Source organism: Leptodactylus fuscus, chromosome 5, assembly GCF_031893055.1.
Source record: "Leptodactylus fuscus isolate aLepFus1 chromosome 5, aLepFus1.hap2, whole genome shotgun sequence".
NCBI classification, from domain to species: Eukaryota; Metazoa; Chordata; class Amphibia; order Anura; family Leptodactylidae; genus Leptodactylus; species Leptodactylus fuscus.
This window is the reverse complement of record NC_134269.1, coordinates 2,381,200-2,400,056: the sequence shown is the minus strand read 5'-3', so window position 1 is coordinate 2,400,056 and position 18,857 is coordinate 2,381,200. Positions and strand designations below refer to the sequence as shown.

General features: G+C 43.4%; 2 protein-coding genes across 2 annotated transcripts; both read left to right on the top strand.

Annotated features, from left to right (window-relative positions):
* Positions 1-601: 601 nt before the first annotated feature.
* On the top strand, positions 602-1,537 carry LOC142204265 (olfactory receptor 1468-like). Its single transcript, XM_075275575.1, has one exon. It carries the CDS (start codon positions 602-604, stop codon positions 1,535-1,537), a length of 936 nt encoding a protein of 311 aa, XP_075131676.1.
* A 15,275-nt stretch (positions 1,538-16,812) lies between these two features.
* Positions 16,813-17,748, top strand: LOC142204264 (olfactory receptor 11L1-like). Its single transcript, XM_075275574.1, has one exon. It carries the CDS (start codon positions 16,813-16,815, stop codon positions 17,746-17,748), a length of 936 nt encoding a protein of 311 aa, XP_075131675.1.
* The last annotated feature ends 1,109 nt before the right edge of the window (positions 17,749-18,857 follow it).

Sequence of the window (18,857 nt, the reverse complement as noted above, 5' to 3'; positions counted from 1 at the left end):
ATAGAAAGCTCGAAAAATTTATATGTGCGTTTTGCAAGTTTTTGTTAGCGAATGAACATTAAACAAAAACTTCAAACCTCAGAAATTTTGGATTCAGCAAATAGCAAATTTTTGGGAAAAATTGCTAACAAGGCCAGTTAATTATAAACCGGTTCTCTCATCTCTTGTCCTTGATATTTTTTTAAAAATATTTACCTTAAAAAAGTACTGAGGGCTTGAGTCTTCGATGTGTTTCGGAAGCCCTTACATCTGGTGTAATAATTCATAAGTCTGGTAGATTCTACCTGGTTGGTTCGAGTGCCAACCCTGAGACACACAGGACTACCTACCTGATATCAAAAAGGTGAGGAAAATGTAGATACTCAAGATATTAAGCCAAGCCAACAAGACTTTGAAACAATAATATCACAGAAGGTTACGACACTGTCCACACCCAAACATTTTTAATTTCCAAAAAGTACCTCATGTTCTTAAGGAAAGGTCTCCATTCACCAAAGATCAAGTCCTGTATATTTGTATTTTCATCTTAACACAATTTTTGACTTCATTTACTTTGTTCTACAAAAGTTCACCGCAACTTTGGAAAACGTTGTCTGGTAACATGGGACATCACAATGTAAGTAAAGTGACGGAGATTCTACTTTTGGGATTTCAGAATTTACAAAGACTAAATTTTCCGTTCTTTCTCTTACTGCTGCTCATCTTCTGTGTGACTCTATGTGGAAACCTCCTGATCATCCTGGTGGTGTCCTACAGCAGATCCCTCCACTCTCCCATGTACTTCTTCCTCACACAGCTCTCCTTCTCAGATCTCCTCCTCTCTACCACCGTAGTACCCAATATGCTCAATGTTGTGTTGTATAATGGGAGCCATTTGCCACTCATTGGCTGTTTGACTCAGTTTTATTGTTTTGTAGCCACGGAGTCGTTGGAATGTCTTCTCCTGACGGTGATGTCCTATGACCGGTATCAGGCCATCTGTCACCCTCTACATTACACCTCCATCATGGACCTCACATTTTGTATAAAACTTGTTGTCCTTTGCTGGGTTGTGATTTTTGTTGAGGAGTTGATGGTCACATTAACAATTGGACATTTGGATTTTTGTGGACCAAACATCATTGACCATTTCTTCTGTGACTTGGAACCTATACTGGCGCTTTCCTGCTCGGACACTTTTATAATGAAGATGGAAACTTTGTTTTTGGTTATTTTTCTTGCAATTTGCCCGGTTACTGTGATAATAGTCTCCTATGTGTATATTATATTCACCATACTGAAGATCCCCTCTGTGACCAGGAGGCAGAAGACCTTCTCCACCTGTAGAGCCCATTTGGCTGTGGTGTCTCTATTTTATGGATCACTTATTAGCATCTATGTATTTCCACGGCAGGAAAGTGCAAAGACACTTCTATCGCTGTTTTACACTGTTGTCACTCCACTTCTTAACCCCATGATATACAGTCTGAGTAATAGAGAGATTAAACAGGCTCTCAAGAATCTCTTCAAAAACATCCCACCGTCTATTCTTTTCTAAAATCGGACTCGCATTTCTCGGACTCGTCAGGCTGGAAAGCTATAGAGCCATGGCAGTTCAATCCTTATATTCCTTACAGAAATAAGACTGTAAAAGGAATTGTCTGACATACACTTGGAGCCGTCTTCATCTCGAACTCACGGTATCGTAGAGCTACAACAAAAGCTAAAAAACTGAGTAAAGCGATTAGTAACTGTTTACTTATAGATGTCGCAATTTTAAATATGGGAGACACTCAAGAGCAGAGCGGCCACCATAGCCCCCAGGGGTCAATTGAAGTATATAATAGAGACAAGGGGTGTTTTACCACTTTGGTGGGCCCAGTACAAAGGTGTCATATGTGTCTGCCCCCCAATCACCACCCGTGATAATACCTCCATCTGGAAGATGCCAAAAACTGGGATTTTATATGAAGACATTGAGTGGATTACAATGTGTTATCTGACTGTCAGAAATGTTTTATACGCTCATCTCTAGTAATAACCATTATTGCTATTATTTTAGTGTGTAACGGCTTTCGCTAGAGAGGCAGCGGAGGATTGCATTCTATAAAGATCAGGTATGGGCAGGACAGGGACAGTGAAAAAATGTAAACTTTATTGATGTCTTTGAGTTCTTGAGTTAGTGTTTGGTGCAACTCTTTTGCATCTTCCACGATGGTAAACGTCATGGTCACAGTGCCAATAAACTACCTGGTTAGGTGATGTTCAGAGGGGTATTACAGAAGAATGCCCCTCTGATTAGTCTCATAGGGATTTTACATTATCCCTCTATGGCTAGATTCACATTAGCATTCGGATTTCCATTCTTTGGGTTTGTTTAGGGATCTGAAAAACAGTGCACCGGCATTCAGTCGAAGCTACCCTTATTTTAGACCGTAACCTGAGGCGGCCTCCACCTCAGATTCCGGTCCAAAAAACCCAGTGTGAACTTAACCTTACTCCTTCATGCTCTAAGAAGCTGCCTGAGGCAGGAGGGGTGGGATACCTTAGAGCCCCAAGACCACCATGATAGCCTTTACAGATTCACTGGTGAAAATGCTGTCGGAAACTCAGATTTGCATTGGGTTCTCAACGCCAAATAGCGTTTTCACCAGTGAACTTCTCGGCATCTGTAGGAACTGTCATGATGATCTTGATATCATTTTAAAGATGAGTTTGTCTTCTTCAAAATTAATCAATGGACATCTTCATAGCCCTGCCTTTGTCCCCACAGATTAAGGTCCGTCTCCTACCACACAAAAAACAAACACTGATCGGTGCCGTCACTGATTGCAGACACTCTGATACCTTGTACAAATCTTAGCAGGCCACCATCTTCCCGAGGGTAAATGGACACTGCTGTCTTAGCTGTGATTTTCACCCCCAAGAATGAAATCCAGGGGGTGATGATCAGTTTAAAGAACCCAAAGCTTGTTTTCAGCTCACCTCTATTACAGGCTGCACTAGGAAGTCTGTAATAGAAGCGTAGGGATTCTACAATACAATGTTACAATGTATTAGCATTGCAGTGTATTGTATTAGTGATCACACTCGGTAACCAGGTGTATAAACTGAGAGCCTTTTAACATTAGGCTGCTGTTCACATGGGGTATTTTGGTCAGGATATTGAGGCCGTATCCACCTCAAAGTCCTGACCAAAAAGACGGCTCCCATTGATTTCAATGGGAGTTGGTCGTTTCTTTTTCCCGGGAACCATTTGTTCCAGCTCCCCGAAAAAAGAATGGACATACTCATTCAGGCAGATTGTGCTTCATGAATCCACCTGAAGACACTCCTGACTAGGCCCGTTCCTTTTGGTCGCAGTGCCGAGACTGGATGCCGATGCACTGCACTGATCGCGGCTGCCCAGTATTTTGGACCGGAACCTCCACCTCAGGTTCATGACCAAAAAAACCTGTTTGAACCCCGCCTTAATTTCATTTCATTTCTGCACATGTGCGGTGGTGATTGGGATTGAACCGATCTTGAGATTTCAGGATTTTAAAATCCGATTTCCGATCATTTTCCAGCCGATCCCGATCATGAAATTTGCTCAATCGCTGATCGGAATCCGATCTTTTCCAATCCCGATCGCTCACCCCTAGTGGTGATCACTGCTCGCTATTATGGACTTGTTGTCCTTTCTTGTCTGTATCTGGATTCTATCAGGTATCTAAACTAATGACACTTTTACTCCCCCTCTTTATTGGCTCATTAAGCTGTATTGTAGTATATTATATTATATTATATTGTATTGTATTACATTATATCGTATTGTATCTTTGTACACTTTGGAGATATGTCACTTATTTTTGTATATTTTTATATCTTATGTCACATCATTTTTATATATTGTGTTTTTCACTTTGATATTAGTCATCACACATGGCTATGCTAATTAATTGATTATTGATAAATATTGTTCACACTATATATGTGCATAGTATCACTGGTGTAATGCTTGAAACAGGCTCTTTGAGCTGATGCGTCACAGCATGAGGTGATAAACCTCCTTCACTTTTTTACCACATACTCTTTGGTGTGTTGCCTGCTCTTTGGAGTTATGTTAAATGGGACAGATCCTTTCCCATTGGTGAGCACCAATAAGTATTTGGACACCCATGCAAATGAAGATATCAGCGGTCGTGATATACGTCACGCCTTCCACTGTCGGCATTGGCATTAGTGCATCGGCATTAGTCTCATGTAAGATGCCATGAAGTGCAGAGGTGTCCGATTTTGAGAAAGGGGTAATTGTGGGGGACCACAGAAATGGTCGATCCTTAAGGGACATAGCAAGCAAACTGAATTACCCAAAATCAACAGTGGCCTATGTGATTACAAAGTGGTAGGTGAAGTGTGATTGTTGGAATGTGCCCTGAGTCAGCAGACCCCCGAAACTGGGAGATAGAGACCGACGAGTGCTGGCCAGAGAAACCGCACCCAACCAATGGCTCACATACACCAGGAGTGTCACCAGGCATCCGGGAGTATTGTGTAGATCAATGCCATCTATAAGTAAGCATCTGCTGGGGTTTACCAACTATTGGATAGGAAGAAATGATGTTTTTCTATTCTACCGCAGGGGTCCAAATACTTATTAGTAGACAGTGTATATATACAATTCAATATCACAATATGCTAATGAAAGCTTTGATTCCCATCTTCTCCCCACTGCCATCCATGGAGTGGTCACACATAGACACAAATAGAGCCTCCCTATGTTATATCCCTTATCAGGAGACCATATTGTGTCTGGAAAAGTTGATATGGATATCTGCCAAGAAGACAGAGAAGGAAAACATGTGAGAGGGCTAAATGTGTTTTTTGGTCTCAGTAGTAATAAGCCTATTAAGTAGGGGTCAACCTCATAGGGAACTATCTAGAACCTAGAATAGAATAGAACCTAGAATAGAATAGAACAGAACAGAAGAGAATAGAACATAGAATAGAATAGAATAGAACCTAGAATAGAACCTAGAATAGAATAGAATAGAACCTAGAATAGAATAGAACAGAACAGAACAGAATAGAACCTAGAATAGAATAGAATAGAACCTAGAATAGAACCTAGAATAGAATAGAATAGAACCTAGAATAGAATAGAACCTAGAATAGAATAGAATAGAATAGAACCTAGAATAGAATAGAATAGAACCTAGAATAACAGAATAGAATAGAATAGAACATAGAATAGAACCTAGAATAGCATAAACACAAAAGAATTATGTAGCATGAAAAAAGAAAAAATATCCTTAGATGCCGAGTTATCGCTTTGCAGAAAACTGGAAAATATGGTCATAGAAAACGTAAATGTAAAATCAGGGGTGTAGCTAAAAATACTCATGTACCCTGGTGCTAAAGTTCAACTTATGCCCCAAAAACTCCTCTCACACACACTAACTTTTTAACACTATACAGTAGGTACATCTAGTACCTCACAGGGGACAACCTTGGATTAGAATTGTTCTCTCTTCTCATCCTCTACATCTATGTTGGACTTTCATGATGACAATTCTAATCTCAGTGCCCCTACACAGTATGAGTGCCCTCTTTTGGACCCCACAAAGTTATAGTTTGCTCAAACAGTAATAATTCCCTCATTGTGCCCACCACAAAATAATAATGCCTCCTTTGTGTCCCATAGTAATTTTGCTTTTCTTCACATCTCCTGTACAAAGTGATTGCTGCCTACTTTGTGTTTCTTCACAATTAAAATCTCCCTCCCCCCCCACCCCCACAAAATGAATTCTGCCACATCAAGAGCCCCCTGCACAGTAATGGCCTCTATTTTGAGCCCAGGTCATACTAGTGCCCTCATGTAGACATCCTCAAGGTATAGTGCCCCCATGTAGACATCCTCAAAGTATAGTGCCCCCATGTAGACATCCTCAAGCTATAGTGCCCCATGTAGACATCCTCAAGGTATAGTGCCCCCATGTAGACATCCTCAAGGTATAGTGCACCCATGTAGACATCCTCAAGGTATAGTGCCACATATAGACATCCTCAAGGTATAGTGCCCCCATGTAGACATCCTCAAAGTATAGTGCCCCATGTAGACATCCTCAAGGTATAGTGCACCCATGTAGACATCCTCAAGGTATAGTGCCCCCATGTAGACATCCTCAAGGTATAGTGCCCCCATGTAGACATCCTCAAGGTATAGTGCCCCCATGTAGACATCCTCAAGGTATAGTGCACCCATGTAGACATCCTCAAGGTATAGTGCCACATATAGACATCCTCAAGGTATACTGCCCCCATATAGACATCCTCAAGGTATAGTGCCCACATGTAGACATCCTCAAGGTATAGTGCCCACATGTAGACATCCTCAAGGTATAGTGCCACATATAGACATCCTCAAGGTATAGTGCCTCCATGTAGACATCCTCAAGGTATAGTGCCTCCATGTAGACATCCTCAAGGTATAGTGCCCACATGTAGACATCCTCAAGGTATAGTGCCCACATGTAGACATCCTCAAGGTATAGTGCCCCATGTAGACATCCTCAAGGTATAGTGCCCACATGTAGACATCCTCAAGGTATAGTGCCCACATGTAGACATCCTCAAGGTATAGTGCCCCCATGTAGACATCCTCAAGGTATAGTGCCTCCATGTAGACATCCTCAAGGTATAGTGCCCACATGTAGACATCCTCAAGGTATAGTGCCCCCATGTAGACATCCTCAAGGTATAGTGCCCCCATGTAGACATCCTCAAGGTATAGTGCCTCCATGTAGACATCCTCAAGGTATAGTGCCATATAGACATCCTCAAGGTATAGTGCCCCCATGTAGACATCCTCAAGGTAGAGTGTCACATATAGACATCCTCAAGAAATAGTGCCACCATGTAGACATCTTCAAGGTATAGTGCTCACCCATAGACATACTCAAGATATAGTGCCCCCTTTGAACCTCTAAGCAAGTTAATAATGCCTGTAAACCCTCACCTCCCCTTAATAGTGCCCCACTTTAAGCTTCCTGCAAGTTAATAGCATCTCCTTTGAGTTTCCACAAGAAAACAATGTCCCTTTGGGCCCCACTGCAATTTAATACTGCCCTCTTTGTGTCCACTGCTAAGTAATAGTTCCCTCTTTGTGCCCCTAATAAGGTAATACTGTTCCATGTATGCCCCTAAGGAGGTAATAGGGTACCCTGGGGCCCCTAACAAGGTAATAAGTCCCCCTTTGTGCTCTTAATAATAGTGCTCCCCTGGTCCCCCTACATTGCTGAATTTGCCTCTTTAATCTATTTTGATGGCTCCTACTCTAAGAACAAACAATACACAACAGTAGGCAACAGGAGAGAAGGATTGAAGATTCACATGATGCTATATGATGTGCACATACACAGTGACGCAGCCCACCATGTTATTGTATATTTCCATCATAGCCAAATTCTATGGCAATAAAAGTAGTATTTTTGTGGGGGGAATTGGATCCTTTACTTTATACGAGCATCAGTAAGCCTAGTGCCTTTCATACGGTCATTGGTTCACCTGCTGCCCATCCTTGGACCACCCGGTGCTAACCACTGCAAGCAAAACCTATTGTTTCATTGATGTTCTGACCCAGTTGTCCTTTATCCCGGGAGCTTCAATCCCTACACTGTCCTACACTAAACATTTCCAATACATTAATGATATGAATAATGGGGACAGATACCACAAAAAATGTTTCCAAGTCCCCTCCTTCCTGTATTAACATTTCCTTTCCAAACTCTCTCTCTCTCCTTAAAGGGATGCTATCATTGGATACCCTTTTTCTCTCGATAACATGTCAAAATTGCCTTAAGAATGGCTAATCGTCTCCTACCTTTAGATGTCTTCTCCACACCACCGTTCGGTAGAAAACCGGGTTTTCTTTGGTATGCAAATGAGATCTCTTGCAGCACTGGGGGTGGATCCCAGCACTCAAAAAGCCTCGGGGGCGTCTCCAATGCTGTGAGAGAACTCTTCAGTGACGCCTCCATCTTCTTCAGGAACCTGCTTACATTGTGAGCTGTGTAAGCGGCTATTTTCTTGTGGCCCGGGCATGCGCACTCAGCTCTGCCCGAGGCCTAGATAATTGAAAACCCAGGACAGAAGAAGACTCGCAGAGAGGCAGGTTCCTGAAGAAGATGGAGGCGTCGCTGCAGAGGATCCTATTCTGAGGTTTTGAGTCTTTGTGATACATTGACAGATTTACCACCAGATGGCTAGACGGGAAACTGCCCCTTTCATTTGCAACTCTTTCAATGTCAAGGGACTTAATTCACCTCAAAAGCGCCACCACATCTTATTCTTACTTCGTAAAATGAAGACAAACATAGCTTTTTTTTTGCAAGAAACACATTTCAGGAACAAAAAGACTCCTAAACTATCGACTAGAGATTTTTCTCAATGGTTTCATAGTATCAAATCCACAAGCAGCTTCTAAAGGGGGTTTCTATCTTGTTTCATCGCAACATTCACTGCAAGCCACAACAACTGATGCTGATGGTAGAGCGCTTTTTGTGAAGGGCGCTACAACTTCGATTCAGTACACGTTTGCAAATTTATATACCCCGAATACGGGCCAGATCACATGACCTTGAGCCTACTGTATTTAATCCTAGGCGGAGACCTTAATGTGTTTCTCAACCATCTTTTGGATTCCTCTTCCTCTTTCACCCCTTTTCACAGTTGTCACATAGACTCATGAGCTCTCTGCAAGATTTACAGATTTTGGACATCTGGTGGACTCATCACCCCAGTACCATGGTCTACACCTTTGACTCACATTTTGGTGGCTCATACCATCGCATTGACTATTCCTACCTATCCCAAAACCTTTTGCCCCTCTCCAGTGAGTCAAGGATAACAACACATCGCTTTTCTGCAGCTAAACTACGGATTCCTAGATTTTGGTTACATAAAGTGGCTCCTCCTGTCTCCATATGGTGGGTGAAAGTTCGTGAAATAGCTCGATTTAAAGAACTCATTAGTTTGTTGACCAGAACACATGGCTTCATACTTAGCCGACCTCCCTGATGAATCATAGCCTTCTAACTGATTTGCTAAGGTATATGTTTTATGAAGTAGAGTAGACTTGGTCATGGACATCTCACCTCTACCTTCCTTTGCCAGAGGCCCACAATGATCTCCTTGACCTATTGGAAAATTTCTTTCTTCTCTTCTATTTCCTGTTAATCTCTTCTTTCTGTATCCCCTATTTCTCCCTCTTTTTCTGTCTCTTTTTCTATCTTTATCTTTTCCTCTCTTCCATTTTTCTTCCTTCCGGGCTTGTCTCTTGCTTTCTTGAGCCGACCCCGCACCCGACCTGGTTACTTCCCTCCCCCCATCCTTTCTCTCTCTCCCTTACCAATTGTACCTCCTTCCACTCCCTCTCCCCTCCCCCTCCTTATACCCCGTATTATTCCTTTATTTGGGTTGGTCTTTTGTTTATCTTGTCCCCGTGGACTCTGTCTTCTCTACCATCTCCCTGACTCTACATCCAACTCTTATACTATTTGCCTAAGACCCTGGGTAAATTTGGCCCGAACTGGGTTGGGGATCTGATTGAGCCTTGGAACCATAGCCTCACAAAGCTGATGATTTTGTATCTATATTTAATTTATGTTGTATGATCATTTTGTTGGTAATAATACCTGTATTGACTGATTTGGAGCGTACAGCTGTCCAATACCATAGTATTACCTATGTAGATTACTCCATGTCAACTCACAAGCTGATTTGCTGCATGGATTTATGCCTTCCTACTGTTTGCACCTTGTTTCTGCTGTAAAATTGAAAAAAAAAATAAAATAATAAAAGCCTTTATAATAACCTTTAATAAAAAATAGAGATGAGCGAACACTAAAATGTTCGAGGTTCGAAATTCGATTCGAACAGCCGCTCACTGTTCGAGTGTTCGAATGGGTTTCGAACCCCATTATAGTCTATGGGGAACATAAACTCGTTAAGGGGGAAACCCAAATTCGTGTCTGGAGGGTCACCAAGTCCACTATGACACCCCAGGAAATGATACCAACACCCTGGAATGACACTGGGACAGCAGGGGAAGCATGTCTGGGGGCATAAAAGTCACTTTATTTCATGGAAATCCCTGTCAGTTTGCGATTTTCGCAAGCTAACTTTTCCCCATAGAAATGCATTGGCCAGTGCTGATTGGCCAGAGTACGGAACTCGACCAATCAGCGCTGGCTCTGCTGGAGGAGGCGGAGTCTAAGATAGCTCCACACCAGTCTCCATTCAGGTCCGACCTTAGACTCCGCCTCCTCCGGCAGAGCCAGCGCTGATTGGCCGAAGGCTGGCCAATGCATTCCTATGCGAATGCAGACTTAGCAGTGCTGAGTCAGTTTTGCTCAACTACACATCTGATGCACACTCGGCACTGCTACATCAGATGTAGCAATCTGATGTAGCAGAGCCGAGGGTGCACTAGAACCCCTGTGCAAACTCAGTTCACGCTAATAGAATGCATTGGCCAGCGCTGATTGGCCAATGCATTCTATTAGCCCGATGAAGTAGAGCTGAATGTGTGTGCTAAGCACACACATTCAGCACTGCTTCATCAAGCCAATACAATGCATTAGCCAGTGCTGATTGGCCAGAGTACGGAATTCGGCCAATCAGCGCTGGCTCTGCTGGAGGAGGCGGAGTCTAAGGTCGCTCCACACCAGTCTCCATTCAGGTCCGACCTTAGACTCCGCCTCCTCCGGCAGAGCCAGCGCTGATTGGCCGAAGGCTGGCCAATGCATTCCTATGCGAATGCAGAGACTTAGCAGTGCTGAGTCAGTTTTGCTCAACTACACATCTGATGCACACTCGGCACTGCTACATCAGATGTAGCAATCTGATGTAGCAGAGCCGAGGGTGCACTAGAACCCCTGTGCAAACTCAGTTCACGCTAATAGAATGCATTGGCCAGCGCTGATTGGCCAATGCATTCTATTAGCCCGATGAAGTAGAGCTGAATGTGTGTGCTAAGCACACACATTCAGCACTGCTTCATCAAGCCAATACAATGCATTAGCCAGTGCTGATTGGCCAGAGTACGGAATTCGGCCAATCAGCGCTGGCCAATGCATTCTATTAGCCCGATGAAGTAGAGCTGAATGTGTGTGCTAAGCACACACATTCAGCTCTACTTCATCGGGCTAATAGAATGCATTGGCCAGCGCTGATTGGCCAGAGTACGGAACTCGACCAATCAGCGCTGGCTCTGCTGGAGGAGGCGGAGTCTAAGGTCGGACCTGAATGGAGACTGGTGTGGAGCGATCTTAGACTCCGCCTCCTCCAGCAGAGCCAGCGCTGATTGGCCGAATTCCGTACTCTGGCCAATCAGCACTGGCTAATGCATTGTATTGGCGTGATGAAGCAGTGCTGAATGTGTGTGCTTAGCACACACATTCAGCTCTACTTCATCGGGCTAATAGAATGCATTGGCCAGCGCTGATTGGCCGAATTCCGTACTCTGGCCAATCAGTGCTGGCCAATGCATTCTATTAGCTTGATGAAGCAGAGTGTGCACAAGGGTTCAAGCGCACCCTCGGCTCTGATGTAGGAGAGCCGAGGGTGCACTTGAACCCTTGTGCACCCTCAGCTCTGCTACATCAGAGCCGAGGGTGCGCTTGAACCCTTGTGCACACTCTGCTTCATCAAGCTAATAGAATGCATTGGCCAGCGCTGATTGGCCAATGTATTCTATTAGCCTGATGAAGTAGAGCTGAATGTGTGTGCTAAGCACACACATTCAGCTCTACTTCATCGGGCTAATAGAATGCATTGGCCAGCGCTGATTGGCCAGAGTACGGAACTCGACCAATCAGCGCTGGCTCTGCTGGAGGAGGCGGAGTCTAAGATCGCTCCACACCAGTCTCCATTCAGGTCCGACCTTAGACTCCGCCTCCTCCAGCAGAGCCAGCGCTGATTGGCCGAATTCCGTACTCTGGCCAATCAGCACTGGCTAATGCATTGTATTGGCTTGATGAAGCAGTGCTGAATGTGTGTGCTTAGCACACACATTCAGCTCTACTTCATCGGGCTAATAGAATGCATTGGCCAATCAGCGCTGGCCAATGCATTCTATTAGCGTGAACTGAGTTTGCACAGGGGTTCTAGTGCACCCTCGGCTCTGCTACATCAGATTGCTACATCTGATGTAGCAGTGCCGAGTGTGCATCAGATGTGTAGTTGAGCAAAACTGACTCAGCACTGCTAAGTCTCTGCATTCGCATAGGAATGCATTGGCCAGCCTTCGGCCAATCAGCGCTGGCTCTGCTGGAGGAGGCGGAGTCTAAGGTCGGACCTGAATGGAGACTGGTGTGGAGCGATCTTAGACTCCGCCTCCTCCAGCAGAGCCAGCGCTGATTGGTCGAGTTCCGTACTCTGGCCAATCAGCGCTGGCCAATGCATTCTATTAGCCCGATGAAGTAGAGCTGAATGTGTGTGCTTAGCACACACATTCAGCTCTACTTCATCAGGCTAATAGAATACATTGGCCAATCAGCGCTGGCCAATGCATTCTATTAGCTTGATGAAGCAGAGTGTGCACAAGGGTTCAAGCGCACCCTCGGCTCTGATGTAGCAGAGCTGAGGGTGCACAAGGGTTCAAGTGCACCCTCGGCTCTCCTACATCAGAGCCGAGGGTGCGCTTGAACCCTTGTGCAGCCTCGGCTCTGCTACATCAGAGCCGAGGGTGCGCTTGAACCCTTGTGCACACTCTGCTTCATCAAGCTAATAGAATGCATTGGCCAGCACTGATTGGCCAGAGTACGGAATTCGGCCAATCAGCGCTGGCCAATGCATCCCTATGGGAAAAAGTTTATCTCACAAAAATCACAATTACACACCCGATAGAGCCCCAAAACGTTATTTTTAATAACATTCCCCCCTAAATAAAGGTTATCCCTAGCTATCCCTGCCTGTACAGCTATCCCTGTCTCATAGTCACAAAGTTCACATTCTCATATGACCCGGATTTGAAATCCACTATTCGTCTAAAATGGAGGTCACCTGATTTCGGCAGCCAATGACTTTTTCCAATTTTTTTCAATGCCCCCAGTGTCGTAGTTCCTGTCCCACCTCCCCTGCGCTGTTATTGGTGCAAAAAAGGCGCCAGGGAAGGTGGGAGGGGAATCGAATTTTGGCGCACTTTACCACGTGGTGTTCGATTCGATTCGAACATGGCGAACACCCTGATATCCGATCGAACATGTGTTCGATAGAACACTGTTCGCTCATCTCTAATAAAAAATGGTTCCTGTCACAGAGCAAAGGTATACGTCTTCCTCCGGATGGTCTTTTGAATCAACACGGACGCAAGAGGTCGGGAGACAACAGCAATTTATTGTAATCCACAAAGTTAGTAGCCGGCGGCGGTCATATCAACCGTAATAACAATAAGTCCACAGAAGTCACAATCCAATGATAGCTTTGGCTCCTTGGTCCTGTAACTAAATCCTGGCTCTCTGCAGAGCTGTGCACAGGCCGGCTAACACATACTAACTGCTAGCTACAGCTATATACTAAAACTGTTACACCTATATCTGTGGGGGGGGGGAAGGGCTGAGTCACAGATCCTTCCCCCCTCACCTATACCAAGGAGAGCAGACTCCCTGTCTACTATGGACAATGCACCATCCAACATCTTCTTGGAGACACCGATCAGATTATCTCCACCCATTGTCCTCACTGGTCCTCACCAGTTAGAGGTATTTGCATACAATGTGCTAACACACTAGACCCCAATCAGCCAACTACACATTGATGTATATAACAGGTTAGAGAATACATTCCACATGAAATATATATTACACATGGCCTATAGTATAGACTCTAACCATCCCGTGACAGTTCCAAGTATATTGGCTCCTCAATTTATAAACATCTAGCTACCATTAGACTGCATATACTGAAAAGCCAAAAAAGAAATCTGGCCCCTCACCTATGAACCATCTGCCTTTTATTAGGATAAATGAAATCTTCACAGCCATAGCACAAGAAAGTAAAACTTGCTTCAGAGATCTGCAAAACTTCAGAAACTTCTCCCCAGACTGGAATCTCTCAGAGGGAGCGACAAGAATCCTCAGAGATGACTCCGTGTACAAGACTGTTCTATAAAACAGACCCAGGGATTAGTGCATTGTCTGCAGTTATGGGGACGACAAGTCATTTGGCTCCTTTAAGAAATGGAAGGGCTAAGAAAACATTTCCACAATTTCCACCAACCACAAAAATCTCCGAGGCTGAATGAACCAAGAAAGGAGCAGATGAGAAGATGTGAGGTTCTCCTGACGGTGAGAAGATGCCATAAATGTCCTATGTATGAGCTGTATGACCTCTCTATGCTGGGGTGGGGGTGGTTTCACTTCTTCATACCTTCATACTGAGACTTATACAGCAGGACATGATATATTTCTGTAAGATTTGTGTAGATTTTAAGAACAGAATTGAAGGCCTATTGTGGTGTAGTGGAAAGTCTATCAGCGTATGTTATGGCAGCCACATGGTCTACAGAGTCCAGATCTACAACAGTGGGGAGCGCCAGATGTTATTCTGAGTCGTGGTCACCTCTAGCGGAGAAATAACCTCATTTCACACTTAGCTTGTACTTTGAATGTATTATTATAAGTGTTTTTATATTTTATATTAACCCCTTCCAACCAACGGCATATTTTGATTTTTGTTTTTCGTTTTTGACTTCCCTCTTCTAAACCACATAACCTTTTTTATTTCTCCGCTCCCAGAGCCATATGAGGTCTTAATCTTTGCATGACACATTTTTCTTCATGATGCCACCATTAATTATTCCATATAACATACTGGGAAGATGGGAAAAAAATTCAGATTGGGGGGATTTGAAGAAAAACTGCATTTGTGCGACTTTCTTACTGGTTTCGGTTTTACGGCATTCACTGTGCAGCCACAATGATAATCCATGGATACCTAAATCCATATGGTTTTATTTACATTTTAACCCCTTAACAAAAATCCAAAACTGTAATTTTTTTTTTATTTTTTTTTTAAAGTCGCCATATTCCGACAGCCGTAACTTTTTTATACTTCAGTGTACAGGGATGCATAGGGCGTCTTTTTTTGTGGGGCCGGGTGTAATTTTCAGTTCTACCATTTTGAGGAATTGATTTTGCTTTAATCACTTTTTATGTAAATTTTTATCAGAAGCAAAACAGTTAAAAAAACGGCGGTTTGGCACTTTTGAAATTTTTTCCCGCTATGGCGTTTACCGTACAGGAAAAATATTTATATAGATTTGTAGAGCGGGCGGTTTCAGACTCAGGGAGACCTAATGTGTAGGTGTTTCACAGTATTTAACTACTTTTATATGTGTTCTAGGGAAAGGGGGGGGGATTTGAACTGTAAATATTTTTTAAAAAAATTATAATTCTTTTGTACTTTTTTAAAAACTTTTTTTTTTTTTTTTTGCATTTATTAGACCCCCTAAGGGGTCTTGAACTCCAGGGGATCTAATCACTAACGCAATGCGTTACAATGCTAATACATTGCAATGCATTGCAAAATACCAGCACTTCTATTACAGGCTGCCTAGAATAGTCTACAATAGAAGCAATAGAATGACAGGCTGGGGAGTCTTCACAAGGATCCCGGCTGTTATAGCAATGTGACGCCAGCCAAGGAGCTTACTCCAGGTGCCGGCGATCACAGGAAAAATGGCGGGACCCAGGTGCCGCCAGGAAGATGGCACCTCGGTTAGCTTTGACCGAGGTGCCAATGCCCCCCAAAAAAGCACCATTACACACTTGTTCACAAAAAATCAAACAAAAACAACATCCCCTCATAGATTAACATTGATTGAATTTTTTTTAAAAAAAATAATCATGGCTTGGCGTGTGTTGATGTGTGTTGATCCAGGGATCTACCTGCACAGTGGGTTAATCCATAGAAAACGGTTAAAAATGACAGACCTCGGTCTTCTCCAACTCATTATGTGAAATTATGTATGACACTATGTGACTATGGAGCCATGTCTACTAGTGAAGCCACAACTCAATAAGGACCAGTAGGAGCCATCTCCTCTCCACGGGATCTGGATTTTGTAAGGTTTGTTTCGCGATGAGACCCCAGAGTATAATAGTTCATGGGTGGCGAACCCCAGAAATGTGGGTTTTGGTTGAGCCCAAAATCTTTGAAAATTTTTGATAATGAATCTGGTTTATGACGTAACAGATCACTCATCTCTAGTCTTGGATAATTTTTCGAATATTTACCATCAAAAACAACTAAGAGCTCAGGCTTTCTATACACTTCAGATGACATCTATATCTAGTATTGTGTTCACACACGTCCGCAGACATATGTGTCACCCTGGGGGCATGCGCTACCACCTACTAGGGTTGAGCGATCAAGATTGGGAAAGATCAGATTACGATAGGCGATAAGGAAATTTCATGATTGGGATCGGCTGGAAAATGATCGGAACTCGGATTTTAAAATCCATCCTGAAATCTCAAGATCGGCTCAACCCTACCACCTACTTGACCCATATTTCATACCTTTGGGGCACAAGATATTGGCTCAGGCCAATGAAAATTACAATTATAGATTGCAACAGTTTCTAAACCAAAGCAAATCCATGAACAAATCCATAGGGGTCGATTCACTATGTATCAAGGATGCCAAAATAATGTATTCACAGTATATGTAGAGTATATGTATATGTAGAATGCGTACACACTATATGTATGCTCACCATTGTATTTGACTCTATTTGCTTTATTCTATCGTAGCTCCTAAGAGCTTTGTAAAAATTTCCCTGAGAACATGGAACATCACAATTTTAGTAAAGTGACTGAGATTCTGCTTTTGGGATTTCAGAATTTGCAAAGGATAAACTCTCTGATCTTTCTTCTCCTGTTGCTCATCTACTGTGTGACTCTATGTGGAAACCTCCTGATCATCCTGGTGGTGTCCTCCAGCAGATCCCTCCACTCTCCCATGTACTTCTTCCTCACACAGCTCTCCTTCTCAGATATTCTCCTCTCCACCACCATTGTACCCCTCCTGCTCCACGTTGTGTGGTATGATGGAACCTCTGTGTCTTTCATGGCCTGCTTGGTACAGTTTTATCTGTTTATAGCCTCTGAGGCACTGGAATGTCTTCTCCTGACGGTGATGTCCTATGACCGGTATCAGGCCATCTGTCACCCCCTACATTACACCTCCATCATGGACCTCACATTTTGTATAAGATCAGTTCTCTTGTGCTGGGTTGTGATTTTTGTTATGGAGGCGATGGTCACATTAACAATTGGACATTTGGATTTCTGTGGACCAAACATCGTTGACCATTTCTTCTGTGACTTGGAGCCATTACTGGAGCTTTCCTGCTCAGATACTTTTATAATGAAGATGGAGACCTTCTCTCTGGTTGTTGTTCTTGCAATTTGCCCGGTTACTGTTATTATAGTCTCCTATGTGTATATTATCTTCACCGTACTGAAGATCCCCTCTGTGACCGGGAGGCAGAAGACCTTCTCCACCTGTAGCGCCCATTTGGCTGTGGTGTCTCTATTTTATGGATCACTTATTACCATCTATGTATTTCCACGACAGCAAAGTGCAAAGACATTCCTGTCCCTGCTCTACACTGTAGTCACTCCATTACTGAACCCAATGATATACAGTCTGAGTAATAGGGAGATTAAGGAGGCTCTCAAGAACCTCTTCAAAAACATCCCACAGTCTCGTCTTTTCTAACTACTAGGTTTCGAAAGGTTGCAAAACTGCATATCCATAAAGTAGCAGCCATTGCACTGGGGTAGCTATAGGGGTAACAGTGATTGCAACGGTGACCGGGCCCATAATCCATGGGGGGGGGCCTATAGCTCACTCTTCCTAAGGCTGATTATACTTCTTTGATCTCATTTATGATTTCCATTTGCTGGCGGACAGTCTGTGCATTGTAAATGTATTACCTAAAAATGGGTATATTGGCTTGTAACTAATCCAATTCAACTCAGATATTCCAAATTTGTCTCAGAAACAGTAAAATGGCTTTGCATTGCAGTAGCTTATTATACTGTGGGGTCTGTTCAGACCCAAGGGTATAATAGGTGGTGGGCTATGGAAAGTTGAAAAAATAAACAAAAAACATGTACAGTATACTCTCCTTCTGTTACCTTTCTTGGATGGAATGTCGTGATGTCCAGCATAACCAGATCACTACTCTGGACCAATCACAGGCCTTAGTGGTGACCAGTGGTGTAAGGAGGCCCAAAAGAGGTAACAGAAGGAGAGTATATATGTTTATAGGTAAAAAAAATATGCAAATCTATTCTCCAGGATGTAATTAGGAGAACAGTGCCTCTGTATGCCGCCCTCTAGGGGCAGCCCACTTAACAACATGCATGACTCAGTTAATAAGCCTACTAACATGACGTGGAGTTTATTGGCAAATTAGTATTTCTATCCCAAAGGGAACAGATTCCCAGCTATGGACAGCACTGTTTCGGTCTTTTGGACCTCCTCAGCATAGCACAGCATACTCCTATGTAGGCACATACTCTCCCTAATGTGTATGATTATCCCCTGACCGTGGTCTATAGTCTCTCACTCTGCCAAATCAGTATCCCTGCGCTATGCTGAGGAGGTCTAAAAGACCGAAACAGCGCTGTCCATAGCTGGGAATCTGTTCCTTTTGGGATAGAAATACTAATTTGGCAATTAAATCCACATCATGATTAAATTGACTTTATAACTGAGTCATGCATGATGTTAAGGAGGCTGCCCTCTAGAGGGCGCCGTTCAGAGTGCACTGTTCTCCTAACTACATCCTGGAGAATAGATTTGCATATTTTTTACCCAGA